General features: G+C 39.2%; 2 protein-coding genes across 2 annotated transcripts in view; one reads left to right on the top strand and one right to left on the bottom strand.

Moving 5' to 3' along the window:
* The window catches only part of sff (BRSK family serine/threonine-protein kinase sugar-free frosting), a 43583-nt gene that overhangs the window by 12149 nt on the left and 11680 nt on the right, over positions 1–19754 (bottom strand). Inside the window, 16 exon segments of the mRNA XM_089737538.1 lie at positions 379–460; positions 747–851; positions 1786–1955; positions 2637–2744; positions 3431–3511; positions 4720–4815; positions 5488–5559; positions 5844–5909; positions 6636–6697; positions 7775–7848; positions 9078–9158; positions 9161–9233; positions 9902–9966; positions 10399–10533; positions 11218–11316; positions 11681–11797. Coding sequence (XP_089593664.1) covers positions 379–460; positions 747–851; positions 1786–1955; positions 2637–2744; positions 3431–3511; positions 4720–4815; positions 5488–5559; positions 5844–5909; positions 6636–6697; positions 7775–7848; positions 9078–9158; positions 9161–9233; positions 9902–9966; positions 10399–10533; positions 11218–11316; positions 11681–11797 — 1486 coding nt within the window.
* On the top strand, positions 13989–18149 carry pav (kinesin family member pavarotti). Its single transcript, XM_089737539.1, has one exon. It carries the CDS (start codon positions 14262–14264, stop codon positions 16866–16868), a length of 2607 nt encoding a protein of 868 aa, XP_089593665.1. The 5' UTR covers positions 13989–14261; the 3' UTR covers positions 16869–18149.

Genomic DNA, 19754 nt, shown 5'->3' with positions numbered 1-19754 from the left:
ATCGGAAACGCGACCCACCGAGAATATCCGGCGAGAAACTCAGCGGGCTGTGTCTGTTGGTTAATTTACTCGCCGAGCCCTTCGTCACAAGTGATGGGTTCGACGAGAACGGTGACCGGTGGTACCTAAAAGCACCGATAGTGGATCGGGAGGATCGAAATGACGTGGAGACAGCCAAGTCGCTGCCTACCGTTAAGTACTCTCCACAAGCCTCGTTTGAAGAAGAACATGTCATAACGCTCAAGAAAAGTCATGTAGGGGAAACTCATCCCAGAGCCCAATGTTGGGTGACAAAAACATGAACCTTCGAGCGAGTTAACTCAACAACTGGTCTACGCTAAAAGAAACAATCAAAGCAGCCGACGGCTGACGACTCACCCGACAGTAAGGTGAACGTTATCGCAAACAAGTTGTCCTTCCCGTTCTCCTCGGCTGTCTTCGTTATAGTCGATATATCGACCTGATATAAATACAAAAAAAAAGATTGTATAGCTAAACACAAAAAAAATATAAAAATAGCACAGAAACCATTACCATAGTGAAAACAAAATTTTTTTTGGGATTGCTTTATTGTGAGCTCACAGCCGACCCGATATTAAGTGGTTACCGGAGCCCATAGACATCTACAATGTAAATGCCGCCACCCACCTTGAGACATGAGTTGTAAGGTCTCACTTTTAAAGGCTTGTGTATATACAAACTCATTATTGTTTCCTAGTTTAGAAACAGGAGGGAGATTCACTCACCTGAAACCTGACGTGCCTCTGGAACATGGCGGGCGCGTTCGACCCTCTCTTGTACTCGACGCGGAACGACATTGGACTTATAACGCTGTGCGACAATTCTGCTATCTAAAAAAAACACATTTACTATCAATCGTACTTAATAAAAGAGCTTTTATTGTCAATTGTAATCAATAAAAGAGCTTTTCTTGTCAATTATTGTACTCCATAAAAGAGCTTTTCTTGTCAATTGTACTCAATAAAGGGTTTTTCTTGTCAATTGTAATTAATAAAAACACTTTTCTTGTCCATCGTACTCAATAAAAATGATTTTCTTGTCAATTGCACTAAAAAAGTACTTTTCTTGTGAATTGTGCTCAATAAAGGGTTTTTCTTGTCAATTGTACTAAATAAAAACACTTTTCTTGTCAATTGTACTAAATAAAAACACTTTTCTTGTCAATTGTACTCAATAAAAAGATTTTCTTGTCAACTGCACTAAAAAGGACTTTTCTTGTCAATTGTACTCAATAAAAGAGCTTTTCTTGTCAATTGTACTCAATAATAGAGCTTTTCTTGTCAATTGTACTCAATAAGAGCTTTTCTTGTCAATTGTAATTAATAAAAGCGCTTTTCGCGTAACAACGCGTAAAACGCGTAAAAAGTGGTTATTTTATTATTACAAACACACTCCAATTTTATTTTTTTGTACGGATGAATTTAGATCGGTGTTTTAGACACCTTTAGTACCGTTTAATTGCCACGGTGACCCTAACTTCATAATGATCTATCGCTCTTACATGTGCTGAGAGCATGCACTGACAAACTTTCAGCTTTTATAAAATAAAGTAGGTTTGGGATTCACGGGCTCTTAGACTATTATAGCTTACGCTACCCTATCATCCTGATCCTATGGGGCATTTTTGAATGCATTACAAACGAAAGTACGCTAAATAAAAGACATTTTTAATATTCATGGCATATGTCGGCATAAAACCGTCCGCTTTGATTTTTGTTTACTGGAGGGTAGTATTAAGGAATTGTTTATTAAGAGAATACTTACACTCAAAAAGGCGTGAATCAAATCGGCTTTGACGGTGGCCAGAGGTTTCCCTTTGACGAGGGCCGTAAACGTTTCCTCCTTGTCAGCGGACAGGAGGAGGGACCCGAACCAGGACCTCTTCGTCAGCTCCGGTGATGATTCGGGCGTCAGATGAACTTCCTCCGATGATGCTGTGAGTGCATTTCATTTATACATTAGGCACACGATATAGATTACAGGCTAAACAAAAAGAGATACACAATAAAAATCAAATAGTAAAAAATCTAGCTTGTAACATAATAGTCTAAGGGCCAGTGAACCCCAAACCTTCGCTATCTTATAAAGATTATTATGGAGTACTGCGACCGACAAGATTGCTTAGATGGGTGGACGGGCTCATGGCCCATCTGATGTTAAGTGGTTACCGGTGTGGCGGGTAGCCATCATACAACACAAGATACTTGACAGATGCTTGAATCTCGCTAACGACATTTTCAAGATGAACTTGCATATATACAAGTTCCGAACAACAATATTCTGACCGTCGGTCTACCGAACAATTCCTGCTGGTGGAAGATCTTTCCCTTCGTCGCTAAGCCCGCACAACAGGAGCCCATAGACATCTACGACGTAAATGCCGCCATGCACCTTGAGACATGTGTTCTAAGGCCTCAGTTTTTAAAGTACTATAAGCTAATGAGCCTTGTTGTAAAGCCAGCTTGGTTGGGAACCACGATCTTAAATATTATCTGCTCCAAAGCGGTCATGTAATAGTTTTAACTTTGTTGGCCAAAAGCTCAATGCACTCATAACAACGGATCTGAAGCTTTGACCCTATTTTTTAGAGAAGGATTTCTTTTCAAGGTACTTACTCTGCATTTTCCGCCTATGAAATCTCGGCGAACCCAGGAACGAGTTCTTGATGGTGGCCAAACGCACCCTCCATGGGGCCGATGCGCTTGTCGCAGCGTTAGGGACGCCTGAAAACGGAAAATCAAGTATGAAGTTCTTCCTCTTCTAGAGAAAACTACCAGAGAATTTCAAATTATAATAAAAAAAATTAAAAAATATTAAAAATCATTATATTTCTTTATTATATATATACTCTTTTATATATATTTATATAATCTTCGCTTAACCATTTTGTTTTACTTGTACCTAGTCTTGCCATAAATACTGAGATAAAGGAAAAAAAAAATTGTATTGCAAATAACATTTATTACTTTTACAGTGTGTTAGTTTAATACATAAATATAAAACAATTTAAAGTAGCTTATTCGAAGTGGTCTCCATTGGCTGCAATACAGTCCTTTAAACGTTGAGGCCAGTTATCAATAGAAGCATGCAATCTTTCCATCGGAAAAATTTTCACTGCCAATCGTACGGATTGTTTTAGGGACTCCAGATTATCATGGCGTTTAGAGCAAGCCGTACTCTCTAAAACTGACCATAAATCATAATCCAGCGTAATTAAGAAGTAATTACGTCGATTTCTGTTACTAGGGAATATATTATAGTATATTATTATCTATATTATAGTAGACTCTGGGAAATATGAATCCGGACGATACTGAGAATGAACCTATTTCTAAGAGACTTAAAAGACTAAAACCATACATTAACAAACAAAAGAAGGCAAAGTTAAGGGCTGTGGGGTCATAGATACCTCCAATCTGTCCTATGTTAGGGAAGAGTGAGGGCGGGGCCTGCGCCGTCGGGGGCCCGGGGAGGGACGACCGCTCTCTGACTGTAAAACCACAAATATACTCACCTATTGCTGCCGTGAAGCAGTAATGCGTTTCGGTCTGAAAGAGCGGGGTAGCCGTTGTACTGTTAAAAGTGAGACCTTAGATCTCATATCATTCCATACATTGAAAGGAATTCCCTGTTTAAGCAATGGGGTCAAAGCCTCAGATCCGTTGGTATAAATGCATTGAGCCTCTGGTCAACGAAGTTAGAACAACATGACTGCTTCGGAGCAGATATATAGGATTGTGGTACCCAACCAAGCTGGCTTTACAACACGGCCCATTAGTTTATAATATTGTCAAAATGGAGACCTTAAAATTTATATCTCAAAGTGGGTGGCGGCATTTAGATGTCTATGGGCTTCCGTAACCACTTAACACCAGGTGGACCGTGGGCTCGTCCACCAACCTAAGCAATAAATAAATAAAACAGACAGGATGTGACCAGCTTAGTTTTAATAAATCCTCTAATCGGCTTTCGAATGAGGTCCCCTCCACGGCGTCTCCTGAGCGCTATGACATGTCCTTCTTCAAACGAGGCTTGTGGAGAGTATTAAGCGGTACGCAGCGGCTTGGCTCTGCCCCCAGCATTGCTGACGTCCATGGGCGACGGTAATTACTCACCATCGGGTGAGACGTATGCTCTGCATATAAGGGCGATATGTATAAAAAAGTGTTAACGTGTGAAGACAACTGACTTCCCCTTTTCTCTGGTCACTTTAGATATTTCATTGTGTGGATCAATACGTTCCCAGAGACCATAGTTCTCCCGTGACTTCTGACTCTTGGATGAGTTCCCCTCCCGGATTAACATCGATTCGAATTCCGTAAAGAGTCAACGGCCTAAGAGTGGTATTGGCAGTGTCGACGAGGAGTGACCGTCATTACACAGCATCGCTGCCAATAACAGAGACATAACGAGGTTGTTTTTTTATGATTGAAGGATTACTGGTGGTCTGGAGGCCTTTTCAGTTTCACCAGACAGATGGGCGAGCAAAGGCTCAGCTAGGAGGGGTGGGATTTGCTAACAGCTACCCGAAGAAGACCTAACAACTCAAGAGCAGCTGCTTCACGAATGAATCTACTATTGGATCGAGCCAGATTGTCACCGAGCCCCTAAAGGTCATTTCGATGAAGTTTTTGTTCGCTGATTTCGATCAGATTTGGACCCGATAGGTGGCGTTGCGAGTGGATTTAAAGCGGGTACCTCTGTGTGACTGCGTGGGGCTGTGCGGCCTGGCAGCGACGGCCGGGCCAGACGGGGTCTCGTTTACAATGATCACCGCCTCCCCGGGCTCGCCGCCTGCAACCGATTCACGACACATCCTATGTTAAGCGGTTAGCGGAGACCGTGGACAGCAGGATACCAATATCGGCACCCGACTTCAGACATAGCATGCTGCGCGGCGTAATATGGCAGGATTGTGGTATCAACAAACAGCTACTACATTAGTAGCAATGAACTAAAATTTATTTTTCAAATACCCGCACGGTGGCACGGGTAGGTACCACCACCCCGCCTATTTTTGCCATGAAGTAGTAATGCGTTTCGATTTGAAGAGCGGGGCAGCCATTGTACTGTAAACACTGAAACTTAAGAACTCATGTCTTGAGGTAGGTGACGGCATTTACATTGTAGATGCCTATAGACTCCAGTGACCACTTAACACCAGGTGAGCCGTGAGCTCGTCCACACATCTAAGCAATATCTAAGCAAAAAAAAACAGGATATCAATACCGACTCCGGACTTCAGACATAAAGTCTAAATATCTATTGTATAAATTAACGGCTATGCAAAATTATTCGCGGCGCAAATAGGCAGGATGGTGGTATCTACCCGCGTATATGGGTTTTTGTGACAGAGATATTGACATGCCATGATATGCCGTTCCAACAAACGGTTAGTACATTAGTAGCAATGTATTAAAAATTATTTTTCAAATACCCTCATATCATTACAAATTTCACACTTACCGATATTGAGGCTGATCGTCGGTCCAGTAGAGTTCGCTCTCTGGTGATGGTGCTCCCGGACCGAAGGCGACGCTGAAAGCAGTTCTTGCATGAGAATAAGAACAGCGAAACTCAATGTTTAATCTTCAAATGGCTCTCTTGTAAAGTTGTAAAAATGTGGCTTAAACTATCATTTATATACTTATATAATGTTTTTTTTGTTTAATTGTTAATTTTGGTTTTACTTATGTCAATAATTATGTCTATATCATTGATTTGTATATTATAATGATTTAATTTAATATATACTAATTTATATACTTAAGTTATAATTTATGTTCATAAGAATTAAAGGAAAATCAATATTAATTAGGTACCTAATGGCGAACCCGGAGTTGCCGGCGTTCCTCCCAACGACGACACGCGATGTGGTGTGTGGCCAGCTGAAAATTAAATGTTTTTTTTTTAATGTATATAGAAGAAATTCTATAATTTACTTATTTTGTATAACAATATTACGGAGTTGTGGAAGTAAGCATCATCTTGCAAAGGGGACAAGTTGAAAAAGTGTCCACCTGTAAAAAGTGTTTTTATTAAGTACAATTGACAAGAAAAGTGTTTTTTATTAAGTAGAATTGAGAAGAAAAGCGTTTTTATTAACTACAATTGACAAGAAAAGTATTTTTAATAAGTACAATTCACAAGAAAAGTGTTTTTATTAAGGACAATTGACTCCCTTGTCTCTTGTCTGTCAATTCATCTTAATTGGCTCCCTTTTAGCGGAGACTTTTTAATACACTAAGATGGGAGCACCATTTCATAAAGAATATGTTTAAAGATTTGATTTAATTCGATAGACTCCTCTAAATTTTATTATTAATAGTAAAAATAGTACACTCCAATATATCTTTCTCTATCAGAGTTGCCCTAAACGACAATCGTTGTTTTAAAGAGATAATCATCGGTATCCATTGACTAATGTTCAATGTTAATAAGTTTTTGTTTTTCATGGGTCTTTTTCTCAATTTAGGAGGTGATACGGGGCATTTTCAACTGTGTCCCAGGCCAAAGCTTAAGTCCGGCTCTGCTATTGCATAAACGCAACTACGGCTCGTCAAAAGCTCGAAAGCCTCATGATAGTGATAGGGAGTATCAGTAATCTTGAATACCTGGTGGGCTGGCAGACAGCTGCGGTGAACTTCGTCCCTCAGTACGTCGGCTCGATGATGACCTGTATACCAATTGCGAAAGGTTTGGCTTTGACACGAAACTGAACTACAAAAGTAGGGTAGGACGTTAAGTGTATACATTGTAGCCGTTCATGGGCATCATTCATGAAACGTTTCATTTGTTTATTTTTTTTAAATCGATCTGTTGGTTCGTTATTGTGGCGCAGTGGTTAGCGGATCTCCGGACGCTGAGTCCGAGGATCGCGAGTTCGGTCTTCACGTCCAGAAAACGTTATTTATTATATGTATACAGCCGTCTGGTGTAGTGATAAGTGACATGGTCAATACACAAGGGAGTCGAGGGTTCGAATGCCGCCAAGGGAAGAAATCTGTATAATAAATATAAAATGTATTTTTTAGGGTTATGGATGTATATTAAATATATGTATGTGTATAGTAAAAATCTTACATTTATATCCGTTATCTGGTACCGGTAACACAGGCTCTTTACGAACTTAGCACGGGACCAGTTAACGTGGCGTGATTGTTAATGAATATTTATTTATTATTATTTATTTATTTATGTATATTTGTATGTCTTGCAGACAATCGTAGCTTAAGGCTAAATTTGACGGCGTGTCTGATTAGAGAGGACATCAGTTTAAATGTGAGTTAAATCTATACATTAATACGTCAAGCAAAAACTCTGTACCCCTTTTTACGAAAATTACGCCGACGGAGGAGTATGAAATTTCCCACACTTATAGAGAATATAGAGAAGGGGTGCAGAATGCTAATTTTTTTTTGAAATTGTGCACAAAAATACTACAAATCAATAAAAAAAAATTAAACACACTACCATGTATTTGACACACACACACACATATATATATACTCTTTGTTTATTGTCGAACTTTTGTTACTGCGTATAGTCTGTGGTCAAATTGAGAATAATATTGTTTATCTTAATATTATTTGTCTATAGTGTAGTCTTGGCGAAATCTGTGATTATAGAAATGTAATAAATTAATCTTTGACAATAGAATGATAATAATATTCAAACTTATAATTTCCATTAATTATAGTCGAATTTCGACTACTGCGAGACCACTAGTAATAGAATACCAGAAGAAACTCACCTCAACTGAGACCTTCTCGGAGTGATGGGCGATCCCTCGCTAATCTGCCCGAAATGAACAGACTGTCCGTTCACCTGTTGATGTTTATATAGCGAAAAGGTTATATTCAAAAATTCCCCCTATAACACGGTAGATTGGTTCCGCGTTATAGGAAACGCGTTGTAGGAGTATCCTCGCGTAACGCGCTCGTGTGACCCCATGTAACGCGTTATATACAAATATAATACAAGATAAGCGATGTTGTTAAAATTCGCAAACTAGGAATACACGTTTAATAAATTGATTTAATTTAATTTTGTAACAACACAATTGACACCATATGCAAAGGTAACCGAAATTAATTAGGAACTGTACGAATCATTATAAAGATTTAGCTCCTACTTGATTAGATATTATTTTTTGACCCGGAGGCCTTTCCAGTTTCACCAGGACAGGTGGGCGAGCAAAGGCTCAGCCAGGAGGGGTGGGATTTGCTAACAGCTGCCTGAGCGCCTCCGCCGAGGAGACCTAACAACTCAACAGCAGTTGCTTTGCGGACGAATCTACTAGCGGATCGGCATCGCGACCTGCTGAGAAGATCCGGCGAGAAACTCAGCGGGCTGATGCATGGGTTAGGTTGCACGTCGACCTCTTTGTCGACTTCGACGAGTACGGTTACCGGGTTTCCTAAGCCTGCTCCTAGTGTTAGAGCTGAAGGCGTCTAATGCAAGGGTTATTGGATCTGACGGATCCGTAAGGACGTGTCTAGAGCGTCGACGGTGACTGGCTCCTGCGTGATCAGGAGTAGTCAGCGGCAGAAGGCGATTATCAGCTCCGACTTAAATAAGTGTGTCTGAATTATTGACTCAGCCATTGACACAGTGGGCTGTGTCTATGAGTTAATCGTCTCAACTAAAATGTCGATAAAATTACTAAAACGTCGCCAAACTGAAGAGCACGAAGTCATTCTCACAGGGCTTTGAAATTGTGACTTTTAATGAGTTTGTCTCTTAGTATCTTGTTTTCTACCTAAGCTTTGTGAGGCTATGTCAGCGTAACCAGGCGAGTAGGTGAGCTCACGGGGCTCAAACCGGAGTTTTGCTAACACTGGCCCTAGCAAGAGCAGTGCTCACCGGATCGGAACCACAACTCACTGAGAAGATCAGGCGAGAAACTTAGTGGACTGTGTCTGTGGGTTAATTTACTCGTCGAGCCCTTCGTCGCAAGCGACGAGTTCGGCGAGGACGGTGACCAGATTAGTATCCTTGATGGTTTTCGTGTCAGGGTCTGAGAATGGATTGTGTGTGCGTGCGGCGTTACTGACCCGACAGGTGTCGAGCCGTTTCCGCGGGGGGGTCGGGGGCGGCGGCGGGAGCGGGGGGCGCGGCGGGGGGGCGGAGGCCGGGCCTCGTCCTCGCGCGCCGGACGCCTGCGCTTCCGCTCCAGCAGCAAAAAGTATATCACCTTCTCCGTGTTGTGACTGAACGAACGGAAAGAGATTGCAGAGAGATTGTATTTCAGCTAATGGCTTTTGAGTTGTGTCGCCTCCTAGTTCCAGTCTTGAATAGTTATAGACGCAGTGTCCAAGGACATCAATTATTCCACCGCACACGGCCTCATTAAGAGCCTTCTCATCATAAGAGCATTTGCGTTGTACCCATGAGTTCCAGTCAACATGAAGGTTTTAAAGAAAGACTTCTTACGAGGGGGATATTACTTTATTTAGTTAAAAACTATGACTATGTGGCGGTAACCTTTATAGAACATATAAGACATTTGAGAGACGCCTGAACATCGCTGACGGAACTTTCAAGATGAGCTTGCATATATAAAAGTTCTGAAAGATTCTGAGCGTCGGAAGTCGGTGGAAGATCTCTTCCCTTCAAACCCTAAAACTGGTGGCCTGAGCGCTAACGGTTGTTACGCCCTAAAAATTAACCTTGGCGTTGGTAATACCGAAGACCTGGTCTGCTTCAGCTTATAATCAACCCAATCAGAGACTTAATAGTCTTGCTTGAAAGTATTAAATTTCGGATCGCGTCTATGGTTAGTCTATGGTCTACTTAGAGATTGACTATAAAGACCAAGTGTCGGTTAAAGTTCTGAAAGAAAAAAAAGGCCTTGCCATAAAAATGTCGGTTAACTCACTGCGGACTTAAAAGTTCTTGCACCAGCTTCTCTCTTTGCTTGAAACAACCTAAGCTGCACATTGCCTGTGGACAATAAATCGAATTGTATTGATGAATATTGAAGTTATCCGATCATCAAATATATATATATTATAGCATAGCATAGCTTGGTGTTTATCGATAATTTCAAGGTTCATATCGAGGGCGAAAAGCTATTTGATTTATTAGATGGACGAGTTCACAGCCCACCCGGTGTTAAGTGGTTACTGGAGCCCATAGACATCTACAACTTAAATGCGCCACCCACCTTGAGATGTAAGTTCTAAGGTCTCAGTATAGTTACAACGGCTGCCCCACCCTTCAAACCGAAACGCATTACTGCTTCACGACAGAAATAGGCGGGGTGGTGGTATGTACCAGTACGGACTCACAAGACTACCACCAGTAATCTTCTGGCAGCCTGTTCTGCACTGATTAATAAAGTCATATCTAAGTAACGCGGATGAACCTTGTTACCTGTAAAACATCAGGATCGACAGCATCAGCTGAAGGCAGTACTCTGGTTTGAACAACTTCCATCATTGGCAACTCTTGTTCGAGTTCTCCCCGTCCGCCGGCAGTTACCCATTGATGTCTCGTTATCTCTGCCAACTGGAAATGTTGTGAAGACAATTTCAGTCCTATCATCCACCCATATCATAATGTATGTCTTCAGGTTTAACGAGTTTACAGCTTAATGTTGTACTGCTACCAGTAATTATCGATATCATAATGTGAATGCCAGTGTCAATGTTTTAGTACAGTAAGAGCTTGTTATTCGCGCTTTGACTATTCGCGGATTACTAAAATGCAACCCAAATCCTGTGTTTGCGGCTAAAGATTTCTTCATTCACTAATCACATCAGTACATTGGTTCATACACATTAAATCGGTTTATACATACAAAGGATTCCAATATGTAGGTATCCAACGTGCTTTTCCATATTCAAGCATATTTACAAAACATATATGTACTCCACAAATAAAGAACTTTTACTGTACTTTATTTGGTGAATTATGAACTAACATTTTTGGTCAGCAACTTTGTCTGTTCATAGTGTTTTTTTTATACAACACACACTTAGCACTCATTTTTATTAAAAGAAGAACCTGTATCCTCTGCCAATGCACTACACAAAGTTAAAGGGTTGAAGTTTGAATTGCTTTGTTAAGACAACCACTAATATTGTAATGAAATTGAATATGTCAATGATATCCTAATAATAATATAATATTAATGGTGGTTCAGATACTTCTCAATTTTAAAATGAGATAAAGCATAAAAAAATAACTCACAGTCATTCTCTTCTCTGGATTCACTTCTATCATTCCACGCAGTAGTTGTTGGCAGTCAGGTGGTACAAAGTGCGGCACGTGAAACACTCCTCGTTTCACCTTGAATCAAATAAGGATGTAAGTACCTATATTAAATTATACCATAGATTTCATACATAAATATTTATTTGTTAGTTAAGAAAATTATTCTTTTTTTCATATAAAATTTCAATTCCAATGCTTCGGGTCAGTTGATTAAATTTAAACTTGTTATTCTATTGATTTTGTACTAATGATGTTGACTTTGTTATATTTTGCATTTCCTTGGAAAATTATTTTCACCTTTACCTAACATGCTATAACAGATCTGTAATTATTTAACTGGATTCGTGTTACCGGACATACACATAGCTTTAATAAATACTTTGAAAGTACTCTTTAATTATGTGGAATCGTTCGCCGATCCATACCGAGAACCCTTTACCTTTTCAAGTAATTGACGTAAATTATCATCGTCAAAAGGCAGCGCACCGACGAGAAGTGCGTACAAGATGACACCGCACGACCAGACGTCCGCCCTCCGACCATCGTATTTCTCACCCTGAAATGAATTTCATCCATTTCGTGAGCAACAGTTTTCATTTCTAAACGATGTTTACATACATTTTCATAATTTGTTTTGTTTACGAACCATAGATTATACACTTAATATTTACGAACTTTGACAGCGGAAACGTTCCATTCGCTGTTATAATAAACTTCAAACTGGGCAGTTTTTTATTAATTAATTTGGAATTGATTTAGAAGTACACTTTAAGAAAGTTTTTTTAAGTTCCAACATATTGTTAAAAAAATAATGATGTAAGTGTTGTAGGCAATAATTCTATGATAGCAATGCATATGAACGGATTGATTTAATATTACGTAGAACGAAAAGATTATTATTCCTTTAATTATGTTGGCAGAACTGCCAATCATGGTGACCACTCAAGAATAATAAGAAAAGTCCCTGAAATTTGGGAATTCTCAAAATAAAGTAAAAAAAAAAACTTTGCAAGACAGAATAAGGGTGAGTGTTCCGTTAAATGTGGGAAAGTAGTGAAGCAATACAACTGCAGATAGATAGAGTAGCAATACGGTTATTAAAAACTAGCGACCCGCCCTCGCTTCGCTTCGGAAACATTAAAACACACATGAAACCAAAAAAATAAAATAAAAAAAAAATAAAAAAAAGTAGCCTATGTTCATCAGGGACAATGTCGGCTTCTAATGGAAAAAGAATTTTTCAAATCGGTCCAGTAGTTTCGGAGCCTATTCGAAACAAACAAACAAACAAATCTTTCCTCTTTATAATATTAGTATAGATAATGATACGAATTCAACGTAGGGCATCTCGGATTGTCGACGATCCTGTACTTACCGATCGGCTAGATCCTTTGGCACTGCGTAGGGATTTATCTTCCCTATGCATACTTTACAGAATTTACAATGGGGAGTGTTCCGAGGAGTTGTTCAATTTAATAGAAGCCGCTGATTTTCGCAACCGATCGTCTCGCCGGAACTATCATCCGCACCATCTGGATGGTTGGCGTTCCACTACAATGCGTTTTAAAAACAGTTTTCTGCCACGCACAGTAAATCTCTGGAATTCGTTGCCATCAGCGGTCTTCCCCAACAACTGCGACATTGGGTTATTCAAGAAAAGAGCATATTCTTATCTGAAGGGTAGGCAACGCACTGGCGTAAACGCTGGTGACCGTGGGCGGCGGTGAATCGCTTACCATCAGGTGACCCGTCTTGCTCGTTTGCCTCTTACTTGTTATAAAAAAAAAAAAAAAAAAGTGTTAGCGGCAAACACACAGGCGTGTATATACTTAGCTTTTAATATTGACATAGTGTAAAGGATAAAGTACTCAATGTACTCACATCGAGCTATCTTACTATGTCAGTGTACAAATCTTAGAGACGGGTACCGATTTTTTAAGCGAAATACGTACTCAGCTCATGCCTACGAATGGATTTCACGTTGAAGGAAAACATTATGCAATAAAAATTAAGCCTGCAATAGTAATAATTTACAGAATTTCTGGTATTAGGATCTCTCGTAACCCAGAGTGGTTACGCCCAACAACCAGCATATTTCTGACACGTAGAAGTAATGTGTTTCGGTTTTATTGGTTAGCCGCTTTATATCGCAATCGAGACCTAGATCGAACATCTCAAGGTCAGTGGCCATATTTACATTTTGATATTTATGGTTTCCCTCCAGTAAATCTTTACTAGCTGGGCTCTAAGCTCATCCAATCGTCTATGCAAAATAAAACGACGTTTTAGTTCAAATAAATCTAGCAGACCAGGCCTAGTGAGACTGGTTCACATATTCACATCCTTAGAGAAAAATTCAACTTGCAGACTTTTTGTTCGAGTTTGAATATGTAGGTAATGGCAGACAGCACTTGTCACATGTAAAGTAACAGTTTTCGAATGTTGGAATGCTTATTTAAATATTTAAAACAGATGATTGTCTTCTCTTCAGTCACGACGAAGACTGATGTCTAGACACGGACAGTGCAACATCTTAGGGCTTTATAAAAATAAAATACATATTGCAATGGTGTAATAGTGTACAAAGTGTCTGTAATATATTTAACTATGAAGCAGTGTTTTTAAATAGCCCCTCACCTACAAAAATCAATCCCCTCAAATTTAACCGTCCAACACTTTTCTATTTATTTATGTTGCTTCAGGAAAAAATAATCTATTAGCTGGTATCATTAGTAACAAAAATGTCAAAACTTTAAAAAGAAACGGGTAGATATAATCCGACCGAACTCAAATGGTGTTTCCGCTAAACGACCTTGGTATCCTTTCGTTTAATTTTTACTATGTTTTTACTGCCATTATTAAAAAGTGACAGCAAAAGAGATGATTTTAAATTAGTCAGTTAATATTGATATTTCATGAACGGCCGTTCAGAGACCGTTGCTTTGATTTATTGAAAGTCGTTGAAGCGATATTCAACCGAAATATTTAAATATTATATGTGACGATAAAATATAACAAAAATGAAGTCCGTTAAATCGAAACAGAGATTAAACGAGATGCGAACGCCGGCGCGTAGTAAACAAAATCTTGCTCAGGACCGCGATCCTGTACAAGTCTACTGTAGACTTCGCCCCATGCAAAGAGAAAGTGATGTGTCGTGTATGAAGATTATATCACCAACCACATTACTCCTAACGCCGCCAGCAACGGCGTTAAGCTACAGAAATGAAGGCAGCAAAACCATGAAATACACATTCAAAGAGATTTTCCCGCCGGAAGCGTCACAGCAAGAAGTTTTCGATAAAGTCTCACTGCCGTTAGTCGAAGGCTTGATTAAAGGTAAAAACGGCTTGTTATTCACCTACGGGGTCACGGGCAGCGGGAAAACGTTCACGATGACCGGGGAGCCCCAGAACTGCGGGATATTACCACGATGTTTGAATATTATTTTCAAAACGATTAACGATTTCCAAGCTCACAAATATGTGTTCAAACCGGACAAAATGAACATGTTCGATATTCAAAACGAAGCGGAGGCCATGCTAGAGAGGCAACAGGAACTTCACAAATTTAAAACTGGGAAGAAAAATAATTCGAATCCGGATTTAGCTATGGCATCCACGGATATAACTAAAGTAGAAGGTATCAATGAAGACAATCAGTACGCTGTGTTCGTTACGTATGTAGAAATCTACAATAACAGTGTTTTTGACTTGTTAGAAGATGGTCCTCCGATTAGTAGGAACCTTCCAGTGAAGATAATAAGAGAAGATGCAGCCCATAATATGTATGTCCACGGGGTTACTGAAATCGAGATTAAGTCAGCCGAGGATGCTTTTGATGCTTTCTATTTAGGTTTGAAACGGAAACGAATGGCTCACACGACTCTGAATGCAGAATCAAGCCGAAGTCACTCAGTGTTCACAATACGATTAGTGCAGGCACCAGTTGACGAGATGGGAGAAGCTGTGATACAAAATAAAAAGTTCTTGAATATTAGTCAACTGAGTCTTGTTGATTTAGCTGGTAGCGAAAGAACTAACCGAACCAAAAACACAGGACAAAGACTAAGAGAAGCCGGGAATATTAATAAGTCATTGATGACTCTTAGAACATGCTTAGAAGCGTTGAGAGAAAATCAAATTAACGGTGCTAATAACATGGTGCCCTATAGAGAGTCTAAAATTACTCATCTCTTCAAAAATTTCTTTGAAGGTGAAGGACAAGTAAGGATGATAGTCTGTGCAAATCCAAGAGCTGAAGATTATGATGAAACCCTCCAAGTGATGAGATTTGCTGAGATGGCAGCAGAAGTTGAAGTTGCTAAACCCCAAGTAATAGATGTCGCAACAACAATAGGTTTGATGTCTGGCCGTAGAAAGGCTAATAGACTCTTCACAACAGCTCGTGACAATATGGCGAGACCGGAGGCTAAAGATTTGGACTTAGATCTAGGTTTGGTATACAGCCTCGGGCCAGACTTCCCAAGCTTGGAACTGAATAGCTCTCAAGCTGCCCATATAATTAAGGAACTGATGGCACATTTAGAAATGAGAATCAGTCGCAGAGAAACACTTAAGAGAAGTAAGGCGGTGAAGGATGAAAGACTGAGGTCGGCCCTGTTGGATCTTGAAAAAGAATCATTAGAAGTGAGAAGTGAAAACTCATCATTGAGGGGACAGCTGGCAGCCTCGGAACGCAGGATTCGAGCTTTAGAAGAACGCTTGACAGCCACAGAAAATGCATCTCTCACGCACCAAAGAAAATTGGCAGAAATGACTGAATACACATCATCTTTAAAGAGAGATCTACAGGAAAAAGAATATTTGCTCAACCAGAATAAGTTTGAGAAAGAAAAGCAGAAAAAGATCCTTGAAAGAAAATACAACCACAAGATTGCTGCTGAACAGGAGAAGGCCAAAGAGATAAACACAGAAAAGGAAAGATTAAGAAATGCAGTAGAGGAAAAAGAAAACTGTTTACGTAAAGTCAAAGAAGCGTTAAATGTTGATATGGCTGACAGAGGAGACAACTTTGATTATCCACGCTCCACAACTGAAATCGGTGCTCAGACCAGTCATTTTACACCGGGCTCCACACCGAGAGCTCTACCCGCACACCTCTTGACCCCATTCAGTTCAGCTCCACAATCACGCGACACACCAACATCCAGAAGAGGGGTCGCTGTAGCGAATCCACGCCATAGACGGTCATTGTCAGCTGATGGTCGAGGCTGGGTGGAACACGCACCTAACAAGCTAGTCCCAATGGGCACAGTCATGAAGCCAAGCATGACGAATAGTAAAATCGTTAATAAACTGACAACAGTCAAAGACATTGCCAATTCGAAAACGTCAAAATACTGTCTTATATCACAAGAGCAAGATACTGATGGTGAATTGGAGACGAAACTGTATAAAGGTGATGTTGTACCCACCTGCGGGGGAGGAGCTCAAGTTATATTCAATGATGTTGAAATGCTAAAACAGTTTTCTCCGACAAGGGAATCGCAGAGATTGTCCAGCAATAGCTGTGCTAGACATTCTGGCAAGAGGAGAGACACCGCATCTTCACCACCACAAACACCATCAAACACCAGTAAGAAGCAGAGAGTTGATGATGAATGATCTTGGACGTGATCAGGTAAAGTGAAATAAGTGGAAGAATATAAATATGTTTTTGTGGTGCATAGATAGAACTTGTTCGATTTCTTAATATAATTATTAAATTGAGGTTTGGTAGGAATTTTCATTCAAAATCATTATAAAAAAGTTAAACTACCTACATTCCTGATTATTATCATGATTGTAATTCTAGTAGAATCTAGAACTTGTGACTTTCAAATGATCTTTTTTATGCTTTCTATTTTCAACTGACTCCAAAGTGGCCAGTGACAGATTCAGTGAATTTTTTTCTTTTCCAAGACATTCTCAGTGTTATTTTTGAACATATATACTTAAAATACATTCTGTGATTGTATATTTGCTCATAAAATGTACCATTATATTGTAATACTTACTAACATAATTATTTGATAGCTTATGACATTCCTTGATGTTAGGGTTTTAGTAACATTATGGCTGTTTACCATCGTGTTGGCACTGATGGTAGGTCTTTCACTTAATCCCAGGATTCTGAACCAAGACAGATCGAGATGTCACTAAGACATATTTTGCCATTAGAAATTTGAATATTATTACAAAATCATTAACCTTACTTAAAACTTTATTTGCTATACAAATGGTAAAGACTGAAATATAAATAATTATGAAATTTCGAAAAAGGCACATCTCTGAAAATGTAAAATGTTCAGGAAATGAAAAAAAATTGATTATTTTCTAAAGCAGTGTAACATTTAAATTATCAACTTTTGAGATATATTTTAGTGTTAATTAGCAATTGAAAATTACTGGAATTATTATAAAATGGGCGTAGGTAAGCCTCAAAACTACATGTTTATGAAAAAACGTATTTGACAGAATATGCGACATGTGCCCTTTTCGAAATTGCATATTGAAATACAATGTCGTTTCGGTTAATTCATATTTCATAAGCCGGCGTAATTCGAAGGTAGTTGTCCCACGCCCGTTCCCTCGAGGTCGTTAACCTGACCCGTCAGCTGATGCTTTTGACACGAAGCCAATCCGAAAAATCAAATTTCGTTATAAAATAGACCTTCTGGTTTGGGTTTGGGTTTTCGTGAGCGTTTTTCATACTGTCTTGGTGACCTGTTTTTTTGTATTACCAGGATGTTCTTAACTTTAGGACCGGTTCGCCCAATGTATTAAATGGCGTACATTCATCTCGTTATGTTAATAGCAACAGTACTTAAACTACTCATATACTTAGATCTGCTAGTTAATATCAATTTATATATTAAAATAGAAATAAATGCGTTTGTTTTTGTGTATTCGCCTTTTATTGCATAACAGGGAAGTGTGTTCTTTTAAAATGTACTATATAATAATATATTTTTTGTCACTAGTTTTGTAAAATAATTAATTTGCAAAAGATTTCTGATCAAAATTAATCTACATAAAATTTCGGGGCAACGCAAAGCCGCCGTCGCCCGAAATATGTCTTGTCGGATCCCCCGGATTCACCCTCGATGCTTTTAGGTCTCTCAAGCACTGGTCACCGTCCTCGTCGATTACGACGAAGACTTCAATGAGCGCACTAACCCATAGACACAGTCCACTGAGTTACTCGCCGAATCTTCTCAGTGGGTCGTGTTTCCGATCCGGTGGTAGTTTCTGCGAAGCACTGCTCTTGCTTAGGTCAGTGTTAGCAACACTCAGCTTGAGTTTAATTGACTCTTCGAGCCCTTCGTCGCAAGCGACGGGTTCGGCGAGGACGGTGATCGGTGCTTGAGGTAGGTACCTAAAAGCACTGGTAATGGATCGGGAAGATCCGTAATGACGTGTTTTGGGCGACGTCAACTGTTTACCATTCGGTGTACAGGATCGGGTATGTAATTTCCGGCGGCCACGACAAGAGGGTTTTCGTGCCGTGCCGCCTTCTCAAAGTGTTATTTCATTAAGACACGACTGTGAACATTAATATTTCCAAAACAGTATACATACGATTGTATAAATAAAGAACCTTGCGCCAAATACAATCTGCAGTTTTTTCGTTTACTCGTTATTGAATTTAGCAAGGGCTCTGTATTTATATTAATTTTAAGGTTTTCGGGGGTGTTTTGTTATACGTGTAATAAATAATCCAACATTATTGAAGTGGATTTTTTTTATGTTAACATTGTCTGTGGCTCTTTGCCTCCCTTATCTTTCAATACTGGAACAACTGCATAATTGACTTCGTCTGATTATATTATTATATCTAGTCCATTAAGATGATGATTCTCCATAACCAATTGACAAGTCTCAGTCTCCGAAAACCGAACAAAATGATGATAGATTTCGTCTTTTTCCCTGCACAGTAAAGCTAGTTTTAATCATGAGAAAAACTGTCAGCTTTTGGATGGAGAAAAAATCTAGCCTGAAATACAGTCTCTCGTTTTCTTTGCGGCTTAAGAAATGAAAAATATAAAGAAATTTTAATTTTATATTTAAATTTTAATTGAATATCGACTATGGTTCATTATAATGTTTTTTTTGGCTAACTCATTCTTTCTATCAAACTACGGATTCCAATCTCACTGCCTCCCTAACTACCAACAACTAATGTACCTACATTAATGAATAGATAACGGTCATATTAGCTACATTATGATAAGGACCGGAAGAGTCATCATAATTAACCGGAAGCTTAATGTGTACAGATTATTAATAGCTTCCGTTTATTTTTTAAGTTCGACTCCGTTTAAAAATCCTAGTTTCAAGTTTAATAAAAAAACCTTGATTTTTCATGCATTGTTATAGAAGCAGTAATATAAATGGGACGGGAAACCATGAAGCGATGATTTTTATAGTCATATAATATAATGATCAGGCAAACCATAATAATATACTCTGTATATTAAAGGTAGAATGAATGAATGTAGAATTAGGTTT

The sequence above is a fragment of the Bombyx mandarina genome, chromosome 23, assembly GCF_030267445.1.
Source record: "Bombyx mandarina strain Sakado chromosome 23, ASM3026744v2".
Taxonomy (NCBI): domain Eukaryota; kingdom Metazoa; phylum Arthropoda; class Insecta; order Lepidoptera; family Bombycidae; genus Bombyx; species Bombyx mandarina.
The sequence above is the reverse complement of the archived record's forward strand: the minus strand, read 5'-3'. Positions and strand labels throughout refer to the sequence as shown.

Excerpts from the sequence above, each read along its gene's own strand:
- pav (XM_089737539.1), top strand. The coding sequence starts at position 14,262 with ATGAAGTCCGTTAAATCGAAACAGAGATTAAACGAGATGCGAACGCCG.